Below are 18170 nucleotides of genomic sequence, written 5' to 3'. Positions count from 1 at the left end.
TATTCCATGGCCATTTGGGCATGAAATGCCTATTTATATCCTGTGATGGCTTTAATTATTAAATGTAGAATTTTATAGTAGTTTTCATACTTCTTTGGATTCTGTGCTAGAGGTCCCTGCACTTGTCTGCTTGTTTCTGTCAATTCTGTATATTCCCTGATGTGGGGCCTTTTTTCCCCATCTTTTGATCACTCATCATCTTGGTGCTCTATTTTCCCCTCATACTGTTCTTGAACTTATGCACTCAGCCTCGGGGTCCCTGTGTAAAGATTATCTCTCTAGCCACAGGATTCCTTTCTCCAATCTGTTTGTGATGGATAATTCTAAATAACCCCTGTTATGATTTTGAGTATGAGAAGGTAACTGTGAACAGGAGTTCACTATAGAAGATTATAGAAAAGAAAGAATGTATTAAAAAACATCAAAACCTAATACACAGAGGCCAGGCGCAGTGGCTCATGCCTGTAATCTCAGCACGCTGGGGAGGCTGAGGTGGGCAGATCACTTGAAGTCAGGAGTTCAAGACCAGCCTGGCCAACATGGTGAGACCCTGTCTCTACTAAAAATACAAAGTTTAGCCGGGCATAGTGGTGTGTGCCTGTAATCCCAGTTACTCGGGAGTGTGCTTGTAATCCCAGTTACTTGGGAGGCTGAGACAGAAGAATTGCTTGAACCAGGGAGGTGGAGGTTGCATGGAGCCGAGATTGCGCCCCTGCACTCCAGCCTGGGCAAAAGAGTGAGACCTTGTCTCAAAAACAAACAAAAACAACAACAAAACCTAATACCACGAGTCAGGATTATATTTTCCAGATTATGCTCATTTTTCTTACTCAAAGTAGTAACCTGAATCACTCTCATTTGTACTCTAGAATAGGTTTTTCTCAGAGAATCTCTGTAAAATACTCCAAATTACCTTGGAAGAGATAATCCTCTGTGTTCTGGTCAGGGTTATCGGAGCTCCCAACAATATCAAATGGAGACCTTCCTGCCATCATCTCAAACATGAGCACTCCAAGAGCCCACCAGTCAACACTGAAACCTTCAGAAAGAAATTTTAAAGCAATAAATTATACACTTTGCATTCTTGAAAGTTAATAACTGGAAATTTTATCACATAAAGGAAAAAGAAACAATGAAAAAGTAAACTCTAAATGCATTCCAACTATCATGGTAGGCACTGAAGATTATAGAAATGCTTCATTTATCAACAAGGGTAGGTACCTAAAAGATAATTTTAAAAATAAAATTATGAGAAAAAAAAACTTTCTTTCTCCATGTATTTCTACTTTCAGACTCATGCCCAATATCTAATATTGTGTGTTGAAGATATAATTAAATTGTATTTCAGAGTAATCTCCTTGGTTTTTTTTTCTTGAGACGGGGTCTCACTCTGTCGCCCAGGCTGGAGTGCAGTGGTGCAATCTCGGCTCACTGCAAGCTCCACCTCCTGGGTTCACGCCATTCTCCTGCCTCGGCCTCCCGAGTAGCTGAGACTACAGGCACCTGCGACCACGCCCGGCTAATTTTTTGTGTTTTTAGTAGAGACAGGGTTTCACCGTGTTAGCCAGGATGGTCTCGATTTCCTGACCTCGTGATCCGCCTGCCTCGGCCTCCCAAAGTGCTGGGATTACAGGCGTGAGCCACCGCGCCCGGCTATATGTTGGCAACTGCTGGAGGTGTGGACAGGGGCTTTTTTTTTTTTTCTTTTTGAGACAGAGTCTCACTCTGTCGCCCAGGCTGGAGTGCAGTGGCACAATCTCGGTTCACTGCAAGCTCCGCCTCCTGGGTTCACGCCATTCTCCTGCCTCCTTGGTCTTAAACTTGATCTTTTGCTAGCTGATAAAGACCAGTGAAGGACAGTAGATTCAGACTTTGAGCAGCTCTCACAAGTACCACATTGTCCTTTATATCTGCTGAACGCAGAGGGCCAAAACCCAAAAAGTCAAATGTTTTCTCAAGATAAGTGTATCTTCGGGTGCCTGAGATACAGTTAATCTTTCCACCATCTTTCAGATTCCTGGGGCAAATATCCCAGGAAATCTGAAAAATTTTCCAGGGGTTCATGACTCTGGAGTCACACGGGTGCTGTTATGAATCCTTGACCTTAGGCGAGTTATTTAAACTTTCCGTATGTCAGTTTCTTCAACTGTAAAAGGAGAATTAATAGTACTTACCTCACAGGGTTGTTAAGAGGATTAACTTAGTTGATATATGTAAACTGCTTAGAATAGTGCCTGCTACTGTTTAGTGTTTGTCACTAATAAAATATTATTCAGCTTGGTACCCCCAAATACTGCCAAGGTCCCACTGTCTCTGATTTCAAAGTCTGGGACTCTCCATGTAGTTTTTAACAGGATCAAGAATCCTTATATTAATAAGATCATGTCAAAATGCATTAGTGTACTGTAATGCAATTGGTACCACATTTTACCACCCATCTAGCAATAACTAAAATAATACCACCAATTTATTTATTACCATAATCTTCTCCTCTTAAAATTTCAGGAGCAATGTAATTAGGAGTACCACAGAAAGTGCTGGTTGTATCTCCTGGCCGTAATCCTTCCTTTTATTAAAAAGAACAGAAAGAAAGAATGAGATAAAAAATTCTGTTTTAAATTCACCCTTTCTATTTCACCTATCACATAAGTTCAGCATCTGCAGTGATACATTAAGCTCACTTAACATCACTAGAACAATTGCCTTTATTATTATTATTATTTTTGACAGGGTCTTGCTCTGTCGCCCAGGCTGGCATGCAGTGGCACGATCTCAGCTCACTACAACCTCCACCTCCTGGGTTCAAGCAATTCTTGTGTCTCAGCCTCCTGAGTAGTTGGAATTACAGGCATGCACCAACACACCCAGCTAATTTTTGTATTTTTAGTAGAGACAGGGTTTCACCATGTTGGCCAGGCTGGTCTCGATCTCCTGGCCTCAAGTGATCCATCTGCCTCGGCCTCCCAAAGTGCTGGTATTACAGGCATGAGCCATCACACCTGGCAACTGCCTTTATTATTAAAATCACAGATCACTACTAAATAGCTTGAAGAAAACCTGTCCTCATTAGATGTTGCTAGAGTTGATTCAATTAAGGTACGACTTGAATTTAAAATAATTTACATACAAGTTAAAATTTAATACCAAAATTTTAATATTGGTAGAATAAGGCATATTTCATGAAGAAAAGAAGCACTTTAAATCTCACCTCCTAATACAACCATTGATAAGACTACAATATTTTCCTTCTGTTTATTTTTCCTAAGAACACCTTTTTTTTTTTTTTTTTTTGGAGACAGAGTTTCACTTTGTTGCCCAGGCTGGAGTGCAATGGCACAATGTCAGCTCACTGCAACCTCCGCCTCCCGGGTTCAAGCAATTCTCCTGCCTCAGCCTCCAGAGTAGCTGAGATTATAGGCGTGTGCCACCACGCCCAACTAATTTTGTATTTTTAGTAGAAAATGGGGTTTCTCCATGTTGTTCAGGCTGGTCTCAAACTCCTGACCAGATGATCCGCCCACCTCGGCCTCCCAAAGTGCTGGGATTACAGGCACAAGCCACCACGCCGGGCCTGTATTTTAATAGCTATAGGATGGAAAAAAATAAGGCAAAACACACTAACAGGCAGAGTAAAGGAACTACCCAATAATTAATGGGACAATCACCAAGAAATTGTAACAAATATACACTTGCATACACTCAACAACATGGCCTCAAAATACAAAGAGTAAAAAAGGACAAAATTATTAGGAGAATTTCACCATCTCCAATCATAATAGAAGTTAATATGAGAATAATCTATATTAGAAAATGATGGATCACACATACTAAAAATCAGTAGGCAGAGAAAGATTTGGAAAAAAGCTAGAGTTAAAATATATATATATATATATATATACACAAAATACATATATATGTAGAATATATGTATGTCTATATGTGTGTGTGGAGTGAGGGAGAAGGAAGAGAGACATTAGAGAGAGAGACTCCCTGCATGTAAAGATTATATATCCTTTTAAGTACACATGGGCTACTGGCCATATATTAGGTCATAAAGGAAATCTCAATGTATTCCAATGAACTAATATTCAAACCATTCTCTGGCCACAAGGCAAATAAAAAAAAATCAACAATAAAAAAGTCTAAAGACAACTGAATCATACATAATTAAGCATGTTTTAAAACTTTATAAGCATTTCCTACACAACTGAAGACTTTCTAATATTAACAACTATATGAAATTCAACAGAACATATGTACCTAGAACTTAACCACTTTCCTATAGATTATACGGTACAAAATTCTAAACCAAAAAAGAGGGGCAGTACAAAAATCAAGCCTTCCTTTTTTTTTTTTTGAGACCGAGTTTCGCTCTGTCATCCAGGCTGGAGTTCAGTGGCGTGATCTTGGCTCACTGCAACCTCTGTCTCCTGGGTTCAAGTGATTCTCACACCTCAGCCTCCCAAGTAGCTGGGATTACAGGTGCATGCAACCACACCTGGCTTTTTTTTCTTCTTTTAAGATGGAGTTTCGCTCTTGTTACCCAGGCTGGAGTGCAATGGTGCGATCTCGGCTCACTGCAACCTCTGCCTCCCAGGTTCAAGCGATTCTCCTGCCTCAGCCTCCCAAGTAGCTGGGATTACAGATATGCACCACCACGCCCACCTAATTTTTTATTTTTAGTAGTGACGGGGTTTCACCATGTTGGTCAGGTTGGTCTCGAACTCCTGACCTCAAGTGATCCACCCGCCTCGGCCTCCCAAAGTGCTGGGATTACAGGAGTGAGCCACTGTGCCGAGCCTCTGGCTTTTTGTATTTTTAGTAGAGATGGGGTTTTGCCATGTTAGCCAGGTTGGTCTCAAACTCCTGACCTCAGGTGATCCACCCACCTTAGCCTCCCAAAGTGCTGGGATTACAGGCGTGAGCACTGTGCCCGGCCCTTCCTTCCATTCTTGTCCCTGACTCACCCAGTTCCAGCTCCCTAAAGGCAACCACTATTATGTGGCCCTCCAGAGACATTCTGGGCATGGTGAACATATTTTTCTTCAAATTTCACCCTGTTATATATAACACTGCTATAAACATCTAGAAGAAATATTTAGTAATATGTTGTGACTCCAAGAATTTTAAAATGATTTCTAAAAGGGATATTATATGCTATTTTTAGAAATATGAATATGGTTTTTATTGTTTTCTATTATTGGCAACGGCAGTACATTCTCATGAAAAATGACATGTACTTTCCGTACAATAGTCAGAGGTAAGAGATGTAGTCTGTTAACTTGTAACAGCTATGCTTAATCATTCACTTGTTGACTGAATGTCGGAATGTAGGTCCATTTGCTGTTTTCTGCAGCATAACAGATATTATTAGAATTCCTCTGTTGATGAAAACAACACTTAAAGGCACATCAGTTCATAAAACCACGAAAGGCTGCCACTTAATAAAATCAACGTTCATAAAATATTTCAAACATAACTCTAAATATACTAATTCAAGTTTTCATCACTATCCTTTGCAATCTTTATAAAGAAATTCATCCAACACTTGCATGAAGTCAAGCTTCAGGTAAGTTAAATATTGACTCTAAGTCATAAAAGAGCATTCAAACTTTTGGAGGGTTAATTTCTCATAAGCTTTATTTTTTATTTTATTTTATATGTATATATTTTGAGGGGGAGTCTCGCTCTGTTGCCCAGTCTGGAGTGCAGTGCAGTGGTGTGATCTTAGCTCACTGCAATCTCCACCCCACCCCAGGTTCAAGAGATTCTTCTGCCTCAGCCTCCCAAGTAGCTGGGATTACAGGCACTCGCCACCACACCTGGCTAGTTTTTGTGGTTTTAGCAGAGATGGATTTTCACCATGTTGGCCAGGCTGGTCTCAAACTCCTGACCTCAAGTAATCCGCCCGCCTTGGCCTCCCAAAGTGCTGGAATTATAGGCGTGAGCCACTGCACTCGCCCTAGGCAGCTCTTGGAGAAGGAGGAAAGGCAGAAAGGGAGGTAGGAGGACATTTGATTTAAAGACCTACTCGATAAAGATCTCAGATTTATGAAAGACCTGGAATAACTTGATTGAGGATCCCTGTAAGAAATGAAAATGTATAAGAAGCCAATATTATTTTCCAGTAAGAGTAACAAAAGACTAAGAAAGACAAAAAGAGAAAAGTCTTTTTTTTTTTTTTGAGACGTAGTCTCACTCTGTCGCCCAGGCTGGAGTGCAGTGGCGCGATCTCGGCTCACTGCAAGCTCCGCCTCCCGGGTTCTCACCATTCTCCTGCCTCAGCCTCCCGAGTAGCTGGGACTACAGGAGTCCGCCACCACGCCTGGCTAATTTTTTTGTATTTTTAGTAGAGACGGGGTTTCACCATGTTAGCCAGGATGGTCTCAATCTCCTGACCTGTGATCCGCCCACCTCGGCCTCCCAAAATGCTGGGATTACAGGTGCGAGCCACTGCACCCGGCCAAGAGAAAAGTCTTAATTCATTTTTGTGATTTTCTTTTTTTTTTTTTTTTTTTGAGACAGAGTCTCACTTTGTCACCCAGACTGGAGTGCAGTGGCGCAATCTCCACTCACTGCAACCTCTGCCTCCAGGTTCAAGCAATTCTCCTGCCTTAGTCTCCTGAGTAGCTGGGACCGCAGGTGTGCCACCATGCCCAGCTAATCTTTTGGTGTTTTTAGTAGAGACAAGATTTTACCATGTTGGCCAGGCTGGTCTCAAACTCCTGACCTCAAGTGATCTGCCTGCCGGGCCTCCCAAAGTGCTGGGATTACAGGTGTGAGCCACCACACCCTGCCCATTTTGATTGTTTAAACAATGCAGTGATTCCATTAAAGGTGTTATTTAAAAATAACATTTTAAAATGTTATTAAAATGCATTAGTGTACTGTAATGCAATTGGTAACCACATTTAACATAACATTTTAAAATAACAACTTGAAAAATGCTGAAAAGTAAACAGAATCAACGTGTGATGCTACATAACAGAATGATACATAAAAGAATCAGACAACTCTATATGTTAAGACTTCATCTGTTATAAGCATTATGTATATATATATTTATTACTCTCTCTCTCTCTATATATATATATATATTTTAGACAGGATCTCACTCTGTCACCCAGACTGGAGTGCAGTGGTGCGATTACAGCTCACTACAGCCCCAGGCTCAAGTGATCCCCCCATCTCGGCCTCCCAAGTAGCTGGGACTACAAGCACAACCAAGCCAGTGTAATTTTCCTATTTTTTGTAGAGGTGGAGTTTTGCCATGTTGCCCAGGCTGGTGTCGAACTTCTGAGCTCCAGCAATCTGCCTGCCTCGGCCTCCCAAATTGCTGGGATTACAGGTCTGAGCCATCATGTGTTATGCATTTTTTACAAATATCTTCAGTCGGGCGTGGTGGCTTGCTTTCCTTGTTAAGATAACTGGAACAAAATTATCCTCACATAGTAACATGACAAATACGTAAATGTATGAACTGCATTCCCCATTCACCTGAGGAAAGTGCCTCCAGAGCCTGGAGATTATCTAAATGCTAACATTATGAACTCTTGGGTTTGAGACGAGCCTGGGCAACACAGCGAGACCTCGTCTCTATTTAAAAAAAAAAAAGTAAAAATAAAATAAAAATAAAGATCTTCTTAAATGACTTTATAATATTGATCATAAACTACAATAAAAGTTTTGGTCAGAAATCTCTCCTCATAAACCAAAATATTTACTCAGAATATCCAAGAGACAGAATTACCGGATCAAAGAACATGGCCATCTTTAGGATTCCTGATAATTCCCCCATCAAACTGCTTCTCAGAAGGTTTGTAACAATTTATATACACACCAGTGACATATGCCCATTTCTTTAAACTCTTGTACATACAGGCTATTCTAACTTTAAAACCCGTATCTCACAGGCAAAAAAAAAAAAAAAAGGCCTCATTGTTTTAATTTGTGCACTTCGTATGAAGGGTAATACTCTCCATGTTTTTTGTTCAGTTTCATTTATTCTTGGGGATAAGACTCCTCTATCACTGTCACTTTTTTCTGAAATGAGAAAAAAATCCCTTAGGAAAAAAAATGACACAGAGATCAAAAAGGTACCACAAATATAAGTGATAGGTATACAGGGGTTCCACTCGCTAAGCTTTCTAATTGTTTATGATTGAAAACTTGTATAATAAAAATACGTAAGGGCTGGGCATGGTGGCTCACATCTGTAATCCCAGCACTTTCGGAGGCTGAGGCGGGTGGATCACCTGAGGTCAGGAGTTCGCGACCAGCCTGGCCAACATGGTGAAACCCCACCTCTACTAAAAATACAAAAAAATTAGCCGGGCATGGTGGCAGGTGCCTGTAATCCCAGCTACTCGGGAGGCTGAGGCAGGAGAATTGCTTGAACCTGGGAGGTGGAGGTTGCAGTGAGCCGAGATTGTGCCATTGTACTCCAGCCTGGGCAATAAGAGCAAAACTCTGTCTCAAAAATTAAAAAAAAAAAAAAAAAAAAAAAAAAAAAAAATTAAAATTAGCCAGGGATGGTGGGGCGCACCTTAATCTCAGCTACTTGGAAGGCTGAGGCTGGAGAACGGCTTGAATCCAGGAGGCGGAGGTTGCAGTGAGCCAAGATTGTGCCATTGCACTCCAGCCTGGATGACAGAGCGAGACTCTGTCTCCAAAAAAAATAATAATAATAATTAATTAATAAGTATCATGTGAAAAGTACGGTTGAATTCTGTACATAAAAGCAAACATAGTTTAAGTGAAGATTTTATTCTTTAATGCATGCTGAACAGATAATGAAGTTAAATCTTCGATACAACTAGGTTGTCATATGCCATGTTATTAGCATTTAGATAATCTCCAGGCTCTGGAGGCACTTCCCACAGGTGAACAGGGAATGCAATTCACACATTTACGTACTGGTTGTTGTATTACTATGTGAGGATAATTTTGTACCAGTTACCTTAACAAGGAATAGTTCCTTACACATTTAGTGGGAAAATATCAGACATTTAAAATGGAACACTGTTATAAAAAGAATAAAACATCAAGAAATAGGCCAGGCGCGATGGCTCACGCCTGTAATCCCAGCACTTTGGGAGGCCGAGGCAGGCAGATCACGAGGTCAGGAGATTGAGATCATCCTGGCTAACATGGTGAAACCCCGTCTCTTCTAAAAATACAAAAACTTAGCTGGGCGTGGTGGCAGGCGCCTGTAGTCCCAGCTACTCGGGAGGCTGAGGCAGGAGAATGGCGTCAACCTGGGAGGTGGAGCTGGCACTGAGCCGAGATTGCGCCACTGCACTCCAGCCTGGGCGACAGAGCAAGACCCCGTCTCAAAAAAAAAAAAAAAAAAGAAAGAAAGAAGACATATTCTGGGAGTAACTGAAATTCTTGTTTTATCCTATTATGCTTTATGTCAGATGTTTAAAATTTAAATATAAAAAATGTTTGACTTCTGAGGAAAATCCTGAATGCATTACATAAGATTCACTACTAAATGGCAAAAATTGGAAGGTCATATGCAAATGGTTGTGTTAAGTAGTGGAATTGCAGACAATTTTTATTTCCAAATTTTCTTCAATTGTATTTCAACTTTCAAGATAAAAAGTTATGTATAATAAAAAGAAATTAGCTCTTATTGTAGTACACATAACACAGAAGATACAAATTTTGCAAATGGTTAGAAAAAAAAGTACATTTGTCTTTGTGCTAGAATTCCACAAAGCTTAAGTAAATTAGCAAAATTAGTAATCATTTCCTCATCTTTAAACATGAAGTTATTTTACAAAGACTACTAGCTGCTGAAGACCTTTTAAAATAACTAGAAAATTTTCCTCACCTTACACATGCCGTAGTCAGTGAGTTTAATGTGGCCTTCAGAGTCCAGTAATACATTGTCCAGTTTCAAATCTCTATAAATTATCCCTCGCTCATGAAGATAATTTAATGCTAGACTGATTTCTGCAGAGTAAAATCTAAAATAAAATAAAAAATAAGTCATTTGATTCAACCATATTTAAGTTCTACATTTACAACTGGAAACACAAAAATTCATATTAAAACATATTTTTTTCTCCCAGTGATTTTAGGAACAAATTTAAAAAATGAACTGAAGTACCACTTTAAAACATCTGAGCCCAAGACACAATTGTAAAAGTTCCTGTCTAACTTAAACTCACATTTTTCATAAAGCTATTAATTTGATAGTCTCAAACAGGGGTTCTTAATCTGGGTCCTTGGGTGAACTTCAGGCAGTCCATACTTCTACAACTGGGGGCAAAGGTGTATGCCCGTATGTACATGCACAGTATCTACAGAGTCCTCAAAGCTTTCATCACTTCTCTAAGGGACCCGTGATCCTCCGAGAAGGCTAAGAACCACTAATGGGGTCGAGAATAGAAAGAATACTACAAGCTGACTACTCAATACTATAAAATCCTCATGAAGGTTTTAGAAAAGGAATTAAATGACAATATTCTACAACTATAAACAACTGTAAAATTTAATATTAAATGAAGAACTTAAAAAAACTGCTACCAACTCACTGGTGACAACCCAGAACTTTTGGCCTGAATAATGAAAATGGAATGCCTGAGCTGATGTATGGCTGCTTTGGTGGCACATTATCATGATCATGTGTGGAGGTACATAACATACACCTCCTAGCTACTTAATTCCGTGATTTGGGAACTTAAGCCCTTGTCCTGGGCTTTAGTTCTTACAAAAGCAAAGATGGTATAAAACCAAAACTGGCACATTAATATAGTAAAAACCAGACTAGCTTTCCCACATTCAACTGAACAAACAAGGAACAAATATTGGCTATGTTCACAATTCAAAATATCATCTGTGGCTCTATGAAGGGTGACCATTTGATAAGGCATAAATACACAATGAACATAAATGAACACCAAAACAACAACAAAAAAACCCAAATAAACAAAAAACCCAGGTTGGCCTCAAGATTAGACAAGTACAATTTATATCTTCTTATGAAATTTTTGACAAGCAATAATGAAGTAGCAAATTTTCTACAAGTTTTTAATTTAAATGAAATTTCTAATATTTATTCCCTGCATGATAATAACATACATATACAAACTCACATGCTTCATTTTGGCATTACTCTTGTGAAGTAGGAAAGGGTGAGAATTACTGCTGATTATGAATAAGAAACAAAACATGGTACTGATGGATTAAACTTTTTACTCAAGGCCATGATCCCTTCCCACCTATCTCCTCCATCCAACACATAAACAATTTACAGTCTTGTATATTAATATCAAATTAAGGGCACAAAATTAATATTCAATCCTTTTTTTTTTTTTTTTTTTGAGACGGAGTCTCACTCTTTCACCCAGGCTGGAGTGCAGTGGCACAATCTCAGCTCACTGCAACCTCCGCCTCCCGGGCTCAAGCGATTCTCCTAATTCAGCCTCCCAAGTAGTTGGGACCACAGGCGCCCGCCACCACGCCCGGCTAATTTTTATATTTTTAGTAGAGATGGGGTTTCACCATGTTGGCCAGGATGGTCTCGATCTCTTGATCTCATGATCCACCCGCCTCGGCCTCCCAAAGTGCTGGGATTACAGGCATGAGCCACTGCGCCTGGCCTATTCGATATTCTTTTATTCATCAATAATTATGGGATTAGAGGGAAAAAAAAGCCAAAGAACAATAAATCACAGGAAGAACAGTCAGAAGTATATACTAGTTTAAGAGGGATCTTTTTTTTTTTTTTTTTTTTTGAGACAGAGTCTTGCTCTGTTGGCCAGGCTGGAGTGCAGTGGTGCGATCTGGGCTCACTGCAACCTCCGCCTTCCGGGTTCAGACAATTCTCCTGCCTCAGCCTCCTGAGTAGCTGGGATTACAGGCACCCGCCACCACGACCAGCTAATTTTTGTATTTTTAGTAGAGACAGGGTTTCACCATGTTGGCCAGGCTGGTCTCAAACTCCTGAGGTGATCCGCCCGCCTCAGCCTCCCAAAGTGCTGGGATTAGAGGTGTGAGCCACTGTGTCCAGCCAGAGGGATCGTTTAATTACTCTCAAGTATGTATGAATAGCACTCTTATCGTGAAGAACTCTCTGAGAGACCACTACAAACCTGAAAAGACTAATAAGTGTTTATTAGTCTCAATTATTTAAATGGCTGATGCTAAATAGACATAATATTTGAAAAGGATTGGTTTTAGTAGACTAAAGGTTTCCCTTTTAATACTGTTTACACTTTTCAATTGCTTAGGAAGCACTGTGTGCATGTGTATGTACATGTATGTGTATAAATGTAAAAGAATATATAATTGTTTTACATGTATATAATGTAAATTAACTTTTAGCTCAGCCTCTGCATGACTTACAAATAATTAACTAGTATCAAAATAAATTATTTATCTACTGTTTCCAACCACTGCACATAAAAAACCACATGGCCCCAAAAAGAAAACAACACAAACAGTAAACAAAAACTCACCTGGCATGTTCTTCAGGAAGTTTTCTTTGTCGCTGCATATGAAACATTAGGTCTCCTCCATTTACATACTCTATAACAAAGAACAATCTAAAACACAGGAGAGAACCCATGAAATCAAGATCCAAAATAAGGTAGTGTAACTTTGCATTTTCAGAAACCATCACAACAGAGAGCATTCTCTACTATTTAGCCTTTAAAAAGATGCCAAAATTTTGGTGGAAACAAAGGGTATCTAGGGTATGGAAGATACGAGAAAGTAAACCAGCATGATAATAATTTTGTAACCTACTACTTCTGTTCTAAAGTAGTACCACTTGCAATCCAGAGCCACTCATTACCATCCTAATTTTAGCATTTGCTAAATAAGTCATTTTCAACTGTCAAGGTATTTTTCCTCCTTGTTAAATTCTAGAAAATTTTAAGTCATAAAACTAGAATACTGGGGATATTTAAAAGGTTGGATTTCCACTGCCATAATTACGACATGGCTATTTCCTGTTCTGCCTAAAGTAGGTCATTTCCTAATGCTGATCTAATATCAAACTGATATCACTGATGGCAGTATTATTAGCAGGAAGTTATAAGCCTAACACTGTTGCATCCTCCATGATATCTACTTCATGAATTAGGGCAGAAAGGTTCTAACTGTGTAATATGACCAAAAATATGAAGCCCAGTAATCATTCTACTATCTTTCAATCTTACCTGCTTTCTGTCTGAAAGCAAGAATGCAGCCCAACAAGGAAAGGATGATTGGATGCCTGCTCAAACACATGCTTCTCTGTCTGCACCCAATCAATATCCTATTTTGAAACATGTAAGAAATCTATGTCAAACTGATATCACAATTAATGATAAATTTGCTCTGAGCAATTCAATGGTAACAAATGCAATGGTTAACTAGGCTAAATATCAAAACCATTGATAATCATGAAACGAAAATTTATATACAAAGAGAAAAATAACACTAGTCAATCTTTCAGTATTATAAAACTGTCTAGAAAACTTTTACAAAGCTCAAGTATTTCTCCTGATAATAATGTGGTTTGATTTTTGTTTTTTAAAAACAATCTAATAATAATCAAATTACTTTAAATATCTTATACCATCTATAAGAAAAGTAAACCGAAATAATATATTTCATTTACTTAGCACATATTTAGAAAAGCAGAATGAGATAATAAAGCACAAACATAGAGGTTTTCTTTAAAATAGTACTCTTGGCTGGGTGCGGTGGCTCACGCCTATATTCCCAGCAACTTTGGGAGGCTGAGGCGGGTGGATCACTTGAGGTCAGGAGTTCAAGAGCAGCCTGGCCAACATGGTGAAACCCTATCTCTACTAAAAATACAAAAATTAGCTGGGCTTAGTGGTGCATGCCTGTAATCCCAGCTACTTGGGAGGCTGAGGCAGGAGAATCGCTTGAACCTGGGAGGCAGAGGTTGCAGTGAGCCAAGATTGCACCACTAGCACTCCAGGCTGGGTGACAAGAGCGAAACTCCGTCTCAAAAAAAAAAAAAAAAAAAAAAAAAGAATAGTATTCTCAAGCAGTTTAGAAGCAATAAAATATGCAGTGCTTACCTCATCATCATTAACAAGCTCTTTTTTCACAACTTTCATTGCATAAATACGATCTGTTTTTTTTAATCGAACCAACAGTACTTTGGCATAACTTCCTCTTCCTATTACCCGGAGCAAATCAAAATCCTGAAGACCTAGACTGGATGAAGCTTTGCCACTTTCCCTGGTGTTCATTGCCTGTTGAGAACATTTGTATCAGAGTTATAATGGGAAATGCTTTGCATAGTACATTATATTTCTAACACCTAGTTGTACCTATAACGATTTAAAGATATTTTCCTAATATAAAAATATTTTAAGTTCTTAATATTTTTCAAATGTCATTCCAAACCATATAATCTAACTATCCAGATTACATGGATGAATTTTGAGATAAGAGGGATGGTAATAAGAATGGGGAGGGAGTTGAAATCACAAAAACATCAAAGGATGTCTTAAAAAGGATATGATAACTTTTGGGTACAGAGGCAATAGAGATGCAGGAATTAAAAAAACACATTAACCTTGGTGACCAAGAGATTGGGGGTACCACTGATAGGGAACGTCAAGTGTGTGGCTAGGATAAGACTGACAAAGTTACCGGAGAGAACGATTGGGTTTTTCATGATAAATTCAGAAGTTATAACGAGACATCAAAATGAAAGAGTCTGCTGGAAGCTTGATACATAGAATGTAAGCTAGTGAGAGCACACATTCAGAGGCGTTTTTGGATGCTATAGACAGAAAACAAGCATGAAGTAGTTCAGCAAATGGAAGACATTCTTTTCCACAGAATACCAAGACCCCTTTGGGACGACAAAGTAAGCCTTAAAATTCATTCACAACTACAAATGTAAGCTTCTGGCAATTTACAGAGAAGCCTGAAGACAGTCTTTTATTAGATGCCTGCAAAATCATCAGCACACAATGGACCCATGAGAATAAAGTATGAAATCTCTGAAGTGAAGAATACCAAGAAAAGCAAATAGTAAATTTTGAGAAAGATAAAGAAACCCACAAGCACAAAACTGAAAGAAGGGTATTAGAAAAACTGAGTGAGAATGACAACTTAAAAACTTAGAAATAATAATTTAGGCTGCGCACAGTGGCTCATGCCTATATTTTCAGCACTTAGGGAGGCTGAAGCAGGTGGACTGATTGAGCCCAGGAGTTCAAGACCAGCCTGGGCAATGTGCCGAGAAACCTCATCTCTACCAAAATATACAAAAATTAGCCGGATGTTGGTGGTGTGCACTGTAGTCCCAGCTACCTGGGAGGCTGAGGTGGGAGGATCACCTGAGCCAGGCAGGTCAAGGTTGCAGTGAGCTGTGATTGTGCCAGCGCGCTCCAGCCTGCATCACAAAGTGAGACCCTGTCAATAATAGTAATAATAATAATTTGATTTGGTAACAAGGTGATACAGTTTGTATATCTGACCCCTCCAAATCTCAAATCTCATGCTGAAATGTGATCCCTAGTGGGAGGTGTTTGGGTCACAGGGACAGATTCCTCATGAATGGCTTGGTGTGTTCCTGTGTAATGAGTGAGTTCAGAGTGTGGCACCTCCCCTGACTCTCTTGCTCCCTCTCTTGCCATGTGGCACACCTGCTTCCCCTTTGCCTTCTGCCAAGACTGAAAGCTTCCTGAGAAGCAGATGCTAGTGCAATACTTACTGATCAGCCCGCAGAACCGTGCACCAAATAAATCTTGTATAAATTACCCAGCCTTAGGTATTCCTTTATTCCTTCCTTCCTTCATTTATTTAAGAAAAGGTCTTGTTCTGTCACCCAGGCTGCAGTGCAGTGGCACGAACATAGCTCACTGCAGCCACGAACTCCTGGGCTCAAGTGATCCTCCTGCCTCAGTCTCCCAAGTAGCTGGGGCTACAGGCATGTGCCTCCAAACCCGGCTAATTTTTATTTATTTTTTGTAGACATGGGGGGTCGTGCTATGTTGCCAAGGCTGGTCCTGAACTACTGGCCTCAAATGATCCTCCCGCTCCAAAGTCCTAGGATTATAGGTGTGAGCTGCCACACCCAACCTTCAGGTATTCCTTTGTAACAACACAAAACAGACTAACACACAAGGGTAAATACAGCAGAGTGAAAAGAAACCAGGTTTGAGCAGGTTAAGAAAGAAGAGAAGTGTAAGAAAGTAAGTCAACACATAGACTTGAAATATGGCTAACTGGAAACTATAAGAGAGAATCAAGTGGAGCAAAAAAGATAGAGTTAACTTCACCGACACAATAAGGCTGAATGAAATGATAGACGCCACTTAACAGTGAAATGTCATCTTCAAAGGGCCTAAAAAAGAAGAAAACAGCTGACCTAGAATTCTCTATCCTGCAAAAGTAGCTCACAAAGTGAAAGTGAAAGAAAAACATTTTCAGACAAAGAAAAACTGAATGGATCCATCACTACTAGGTGCTCACTAAAGGAAAAACTAAATTGAGTTCTTGAAGGAGAAAATGCATGATCTCAGATGGAGGAACAGACGTAGGAAGGAAAGAAAAACAAAAAGGGTAAAATGTGGGTAAATCTACATAAGGAGTAACTGTTTAAAAAAACAAATATACACACACACAGAATTTTAAACTCTGATAATAATAACACCCAAAGGCAGGAATGGAAAAGGAATGAATTTAAGGTGTGCCAAGGTCACTGCATCTTCTAGAGAAACACTAGAAGTGTTATTTGTAATTTTCTTTTTTTTTTTTTTTGAGACGGAGTCTCGCTCTTTCGCCCAGGCTGGAGTGCACTGGCACAGTCTCGGCTCACTGCAAGCTCCGCCTCCCGGGTTCACACCATTCTCCTGCCTCAGCCTCCCCAGTAGCTGGGACTACAGGCGCCTGCCACCGAGCCCGGCTAATTTTTTGTATTTTTAGTAGAGACTATGTTGCCTAGGCTGCTCTTGAACTCCCCGGCTCAAACAATCCTTCCGCCTTAGCCTCTCAAAGTGCTGGGATTACATGTGTGAGCCATCACGCCCAAGTTGATTTTTTAGTAACAGCTATTCTGACTGGTGTGAGATGGTATCTCACTGTGGTTTTGATTTCTATTTCTCTGATAATTAGTGATGATGAGTGGTTTTTCATGTGTGTTGGCTGCTTATAGGTCTTATTTTGAGATATGTCTGTTCATGTCCTTTGCCCTTTCTTTTTTTCTTTTTTTAAACAGTGTCTTGCTGTCGCCCAGGCTGGAGTGCAGTGGCATGATCTTGGCTCCTTGTAATCTCCGCCTCCCCAGTTCCAATGATTTTCGTGCCTCAACCTCCTAAGTAGCTGGTATTATAGGTGTGTGCCACCACGCCCTAATTTTTTTTTTTTTGTATTTTTAGTAGACATGGGGTTTCACTATGTCAGCCAGGCTGATCTCAAACTCCTGGCCTCAAGTGATCTGCCTGACTCTGCCTCCCAAAGTGCTGGGATTACTGGTGTAAGCCACCATGCCCAGCCCTTTGCTCATTTTTTAATGGGGTTGTTTTTTGCTGTTAAGTTCCTTATAAATTCTGGATATGAGATCTTTGTTGGATGTATAGTTTGTGACTATTTTCTCCCATTCTGTAGGTTGTCTGTTTATTGGTGGATTCTTTTGCTGCGTGGAAGCTCTGTAGTTTAATTAGGTCCCACTTGTCAATTTTTGGCTTTGTTGCAATTGTTTTTGGAGACTTAGCCAAAAATTCTTTGCCAGGGCCAATGTCGAGAGGATATTTCCTAGGTTTTCTTCTAGGATTTTTATAGTTTGAGGTATTACATTTAAATCTTTATTCCATCTTGAGTAAATTTTTGTATATTGTGATGAGGGTCCAGTGGTGACACATGCCTGTAGTCCCAGCTACCTGAGAGGCTGAGGTGGCTTGAACTCAAGAAGTTGAGGCTGTAGTGAGCCATCATTGCACCACTGCACGGGTGCCTGTGCAATAATCCTGTCTCACAAAAAAAATAAAAAGAAAAAAGAAAAAGTTAAAAAGAAAAAAAGACTTTTTCAGACAAACAGAACAAGAAACTAAAACATAACATCAAATAGGTGACTAACAGGTTTCTTCAAAATAATACAGGAGTGAGGGAAGTGAGTAGACAAAATAAGGCTAGACATGAATTGATAGCTGTTTTAACTAACAATAGATACAAGGGCTTTG

General features: G+C 39.7%; 1 protein-coding gene across 1 annotated transcript in view; it reads right to left on the bottom strand.

Annotated features, from left to right (window-relative positions):
* The window catches only part of PRKCI (protein kinase C iota), an 83940-nt gene that overhangs the window by 11543 nt on the left and 54227 nt on the right, over positions 1-18170 (bottom strand). Inside the window, exons 9-14 of the mRNA XM_003831921.6 lie at positions 14052-14228; positions 13176-13273; positions 12471-12557; positions 9839-9974; positions 2479-2566; positions 914-1039 (exon numbers count right to left, since the gene is read on the bottom strand). Of these exons, the coding sequence (XP_003831969.2) occupies positions 914-1039; positions 2479-2566; positions 9839-9974; positions 12471-12557; positions 13176-13273; positions 14052-14228 (712 nt within the window). The remainder of the gene's footprint in view (positions 1-913; positions 1040-2478; positions 2567-9838; positions 9975-12470; positions 12558-13175; positions 13274-14051; positions 14229-18170) is intronic.

This window comes from Pan paniscus, chromosome 2 (genome assembly GCF_029289425.2).
Source record: "Pan paniscus chromosome 2, NHGRI_mPanPan1-v2.0_pri, whole genome shotgun sequence".
NCBI classification, from domain to species: domain Eukaryota; kingdom Metazoa; phylum Chordata; class Mammalia; order Primates; family Hominidae; genus Pan; species Pan paniscus.
The sequence above is the reverse complement of the archived record's forward strand: the minus strand, read 5'-3'. Positions and strand labels throughout refer to the sequence as shown.